This window comes from Monopterus albus, unplaced genomic scaffold (genome assembly GCF_001952655.1).
Source record: "Monopterus albus unplaced genomic scaffold, M_albus_1.0 scaffold19.1, whole genome shotgun sequence".
Classification (NCBI taxonomy): Eukaryota; Metazoa; Chordata; class Actinopteri; order Synbranchiformes; family Synbranchidae; genus Monopterus; species Monopterus albus.
This window is the reverse complement of record NW_018127899.1, coordinates 3,133,990-3,139,201: the sequence shown is the minus strand read 5'-3', so window position 1 is coordinate 3,139,201 and position 5,212 is coordinate 3,133,990. Positions and strand designations below refer to the sequence as shown.

Sequence of the window (5,212 nt, the reverse complement as noted above, 5' to 3'; positions counted from 1 at the left end):
ACACACCGGGTCACAACAGCCAGTAAATGTCACTGTATGCAACTCTACAAGGACATGAAAGCAATTTAATGCTAATCAAAAATCAGCCACAACATCCAACAGTCATGAACATTCTGCATCGTAGCATTGCTACAAACTGACCAAACTAATTGGCACCTTGTAAAACACTTGGTTGAATGCCAGCAGCAGCCAGTCACAGTCACACAGTCTCACGAGTCAACACCAAATATTCTGCAAAAGACCTAAGATTTCCACCTAAGAGGTGATCTCTTTGTACAAATGACATTTTTATTTGAAGAAACTAAACACAACTTCCTAACTTTACCAACAAGACAAAGTATTCACAGCTGCTGTCACACAAAGAATGTACATGCAACCAAGACACTCCATGCTGCAAGACTTCATCCACTAAACCCATGAGAAGAACTGTCCTAGAAAGAGGTCTTACTTTGGCCGAGCAGAGCCGTCAGCTTGTTAGAGTCAAAGACTGAGTGAGTCCCAGACAGACCAAGTGTTAAGAAGGTATATATTGCAATCTCTGATAGCCCTCTAAATCCTGCACTTTCTCGTTATGGAAGTGGATGGCTAGTCAAACCAATGAGCTGCCAAGGTCATGAAATACAGTACAGTGTCATCTGCCCCCTTCCTCGGCTCGCCTCCTTATAAATAACCCGCCCTTTAAGATTGTTATCTGGATTATCTCATGTCATCAAACTGCTGACAGAAAAGTGATTGAACCACAAACGCATTTAGTAGCTGACAGGTAATATACATGTGCACTGTACAGAGAGAAATCATTTAGAGATTATATATGTAGTGGGAAAACACTGATGTGGTGCTCAATCATTTAATCAGTTGTACAGATTATTAATTTGTTTGATCTTTATCCTACATCTCAGTCCACGTTTAGACTGTTCCACTGACAAACTCTGCAGTAGACAAGGAATTAACCAAAACATTTAATGTCAGTCTAATACAGTTTTATTCCCATATTTCATGTTGTGTGGAGCTGAAGCTTTGATTCTCATTAAATTACATTAGAGAGTTTGACACCGAGTCATGTGAAAATCAGGCACGTGCATTGTGTGTGCACCTTTGGCCCATTAAGGGCGTTGGGGGAGTTTTTGCAGATTTAATTTAGTTTGTTTAATGTTAGTTCCTGACACTTTGCAGGTTTTATAAATAAAATCCCAATCTGTCTGATCAGAAAACTGTGTGCTTCAAAAACATGCTGCTCACTCACGTTGTGCCACGTCCAATCGTTTAGACGTCCCTTTACATATACAGATAACAACTGAACATAACTGAAAGATCTGGCACAGTTAGTATCATTACTCATAATCATCATCACTGTCGCCCACCAAAACATCGACAATATCAGAAAACATCAACGCTTCTCTAGTGTTTGTCCCCGTATGAAGACCCCTAAATCAAAGCGGCTGCCGAACCTTTCAATTTAGTTTTCTCTGTTTGTACAACAGATTGCTTTTTAAAAAGACTGAAGGAAGTTGAACTCACAGTGTGCTTTTGGAGCCCAGTGATCTGGATGAGGGTCGCTTAGATGCCTGAAATGTAAGAAGAACACTGTAAGACCAGACAGATGGCATCATGTTGATGTAAACTCAGGTACAAAGGTGACTGTAACAACACTTACCTCAGATCTGTTCCTGAGTGAACTGGAAAAATTCTGCTCCCCAAGCAACAGAGCCAGTCCTCTGTGAACATGCAAGTCTCCAGTATGTCACCAGGGGCGTCACATGTGTCTGTCTCGCCATGTGACACCAGGATGTGCTGACACCTGTTGCTTTGACTCGGTTTGACACCATTAGGTGCTTTGCACATCATAATTCAATTTCAATTCAGTTTTATTTGTACAGTGCCAAATCACAACAAAAGTCAGGTCTAGACCTTATTATTATTATTATAGAGGAAACCCCAACAAATCCCCCCTGAGCAGCACTTGGCGACAGTGGGGAGGAAAAACTCCCTTTAACAGAAGAAACCTCTGACAGACCCTGGCTCTTGGTGGGCGGCCTTCTGCCTCAACCGACAGTCAAAAACCACTGCCTTTAGTTCTCTGCAGGATTATGTTTACTGCTCTTTAACTTCCACACAAGATACTGAGAAGCTGCATCCATTCATGTGGTCAGGTCATCGGTCTATCACAGGGCTGACACACAGAGACAGACAATCACTGCCAGTCACACCTACAGCCAGTTTAGAGTCACCAGTCCCCCTGACCTGCATGTCTTTGGACTGTGGGAGGAAGCCGGAGCACCCGAGGAAACCCACACAGGCACAGGGAGAACATGCAGACTCTGCTCAGGAAATTCCCTGGTCAGCCGCCAGGATCGAATCCAAACCTTCTGAGGTGACAGAGCTAACCACTGTATACCCAGTGTATATTTATTATTTACGTGAGTTTCATTTTGTAGCTTGGCCAAATCACAGGATAAATGTGATCAAACAACCAAAATTCCAGCAGGTGCACTGATGGACACCTGCTAAGAAACAAGGCACCACATCAAACTGGACTTGGAACAAATAGCAGCAGCAGATTCCTCTCTTGAGCTTTGTAACTATTACTGATGACAGTAACTAACACTTACAGTATTGTATGTGCATGTTATATTTGCTTGGTATGCGTTTCACACTTGCGGCTCCGTGCAGACACTACAGGACGGCCTCTTCAGCAGGTGTCGCTTGTTTATTCAGTGGAGGTTTCTGCAAATTACAAGGTGGTGCAAACATGAATTTGTGCTATCTAAATGACAGATTCAGTCAGTCCAGAACAGCCAATGGAGACATGAAGAGCTGCTGCTTTTGGCAGATCCACCGTTTTAAGTCTCCGCCTCAAACATCTTCTTTCTCCCGTCCATGCCAGACTTGTCCTCGATGTTTTTACGCCAGTCACCAACGTCGCGCAGTTCCTGAAACACAAAAATGGCCAGAGGTCAGAGCTGGATCAAGCGGTTTCACTAAATCACGGTAACTGGTCTGCTGGTCCTACTGTACCTCCCCTGGTCTGAAGACCTGCAAAGACAAAGTTGTTGAAACTGGAGACAGAGTCAGATGCAGATTGATGAGATGACAAAAGCTTGAAAAATAACACTAGCTAATGATCAAACTTGTGAAATACTCTGCTTTACTTCAGTTTTATATTATGTATACGTGTACTGCACCCACTGTAGAAAATGTCTGAGGTCATCATCTTATGGCCATTTGTCTTGTGCTACATCTCGTCCGTGTCTGCTGACTCATAAAAAACTGTTTTTTAGAACATATTGCTCACCTCCTCTTTAACCTCCTTCTTGACCTGCTTCAGGTTGGCCCTCAGGTCCAGGTTGACTGTGTGCTTGGACCCCAGCAGAGCTTTCAGCATGGCATCAGCGGACATACGCACTTTCTTCAGGACGGGCTTCTTGAATTTGCCCATCAGGTCCTGTACTTTGATTTTTAGGTCTTCAATCTGGAAGGTGAAGCCCATACGAGACAACGACAGAAAATCAGGGCCTAAATAAAGTTTAGATCAATTACAACCAGTGCAGTCTAGCAAAAATATCTGTCGACACGGTGTCTCCACCTTCTTTGGACCGCAAAGTTGTTATCAATGCCAAAATCAGAGACCTGTGTACACATGTGGCTTTTGGTTCTAACATGAGAGGAGCACTGCAAACTACAAAGGCATTGAATAGAATTTTCTTAAAACCATATCAGTTAAAATAATATTTCAAACTTTATGTGCAACTTTTCAACATGCAGGTGCTGGAGCTAGTTCGTCCTGCAGGTGGCAGTAGAGGACAGGTGGTGGGCTCACTGTCAGGGAACGAGTATTGTATTTTGAATCATTTCATTCATGTCTGCCCAAATGTCAGCATCACATACTCTATCTGTGGAAACTGTGCAACACCCCCTGCACTCTGAAACGAACTTGTGTGGATCTGAACCACGTTTGGAGCACAGCACAAGTTTGTCAGTATCAGAATCCAAATCATCTTTAATGGCCAAGTATGGAAAAGGAAAAGGTGATGACCGAGCCACTGAAGCTCTGCAGAGTTTGAGACATTCAGGTGTTTGATTGAACCAACCTCCTTGTTAGACTTGTTGACTTTCATCTCCAGGTCGTATCGCTCCTCATCAACCACATCGATCTTGTGGTGGATCTCCCTGCACAGCTCCTGAACACAAACATCGGCCAAATGTCTTGACACCAAAACAATGTACACTGGACCAAAAAACTGGCAGTACCAGCTACAGCTGATCTAACCAGCTATTTGCTTACAAACATGAAATCAAGGAGAAGTAAATTACAAGAAAGCTGAAAACACTGCAACTGCATGTTCTGTGGATAAATACACTACACATCCTTCTGAGGTCACCCTGTAAACACAGTATCCTGTATCATACCGACCTGTGTTTATACTGTAGTCTACATCCTGTGCGTTGTTGGTTTCAGACATACCTGCAGCTCCTGCGTGCTGCTGGGCACAGACAGAGCAGGACAGTTCTCAGACATGTACCTGCTCCTCTCCTCCTCTCGCTCCCTCTCCTCCTCCTCCAGTAAACCTTTGGCAATGGACAGCATCAAACTCTAACAAAAAGAAATAAGTTCTCTTTCTGCTCACTTATTCAGTCACATATGAAAAATTAAATAAAAAAGGACCCTTTATTAGCAGCCCCTTTGTTTTTGATCATCACTTCAACTTGTTTGATAAAACAGTGCAAAACAAACCTGAGGGAATCGTTTACCTTCAGATGATGCTTGCGACTTGAAGACATCTTTTTCCTGAGGAGAAAATGTCACTTTGTTATGAGGGAAAGGTGATTTATGTAAATGCCTTTGTATCCTTAGCTGAACTAGCAAAGACACCTGAGTCTAGAAAATTCTTCACATCAATTATTTTTATAGGAAACATGAAAATGTGCATGCTCCTGGCCAGTTATTGTAATGGGATCTGATCCAAATAGGATGCAGTACAAATACCACAACAGTCTTGAATTATTCCAATTAGATATAGTAGATATAGTGGAGGCCCAAAACTTTATTTACTGAAACAGATAAATTACTCACTCTGACATCTTGCTCTTTGTTTGATTTCAAACCCTGCAGAACAACATGTTTGAAATGAGGCATAAAGACAAACGGACAAGTAGATTAATAATTGTCATGTTTTCATAAATGTGTATTTATTAGGAACGCTCGTGTCAAAGC

At 42.5% G+C, this 5,212-nt stretch overlaps 3 protein-coding genes across 4 annotated transcripts in view; all 3 read right to left on the bottom strand.

The window, feature by feature from the left end:
• The window catches only part of LOC109956453 (troponin I, fast skeletal muscle-like), an 8,791-nt gene extending 7,219 nt beyond the window's left edge, over positions 1 to 1,572 (bottom strand). Inside the window, exon 1 of the mRNA XM_020593587.1 lies at positions 1,519 to 1,572. The gene's annotated coding sequence lies outside the window, so the exon portion shown is untranslated. The remainder of the gene's footprint in view (positions 1 to 1,518) is intronic.
• Positions 1 to 5,212, bottom strand: part of LOC109956450 (troponin T, fast skeletal muscle isoforms-like) — a 209,479-nt gene that overhangs the window by 93,192 nt on the left and 111,075 nt on the right. The window lies entirely within an intron of this gene.
• Positions 2,650 to 5,212, bottom strand: part of LOC109956452 (troponin I, fast skeletal muscle-like) — a 6,713-nt gene continuing 4,150 nt past the window's right edge. Inside the window, exons 2-7 of the mRNA XM_020593586.1 lie at positions 5,072 to 5,104; positions 4,750 to 4,786; positions 4,463 to 4,591; positions 4,089 to 4,178; positions 3,293 to 3,469; positions 2,650 to 2,930 (exon numbers count right to left, since the gene is read on the bottom strand). Of these exons, the coding sequence (XP_020449242.1) occupies positions 2,841 to 2,930; positions 3,293 to 3,469; positions 4,089 to 4,178; positions 4,463 to 4,591; positions 4,750 to 4,786; positions 5,072 to 5,079 (531 nt within the window). The 5' untranslated portion in view covers positions 5,080 to 5,104 and the 3' untranslated portion in view covers positions 2,650 to 2,840. The remainder of the gene's footprint in view (positions 2,931 to 3,292; positions 3,470 to 4,088; positions 4,179 to 4,462; positions 4,592 to 4,749; positions 4,787 to 5,071; positions 5,105 to 5,212) is intronic.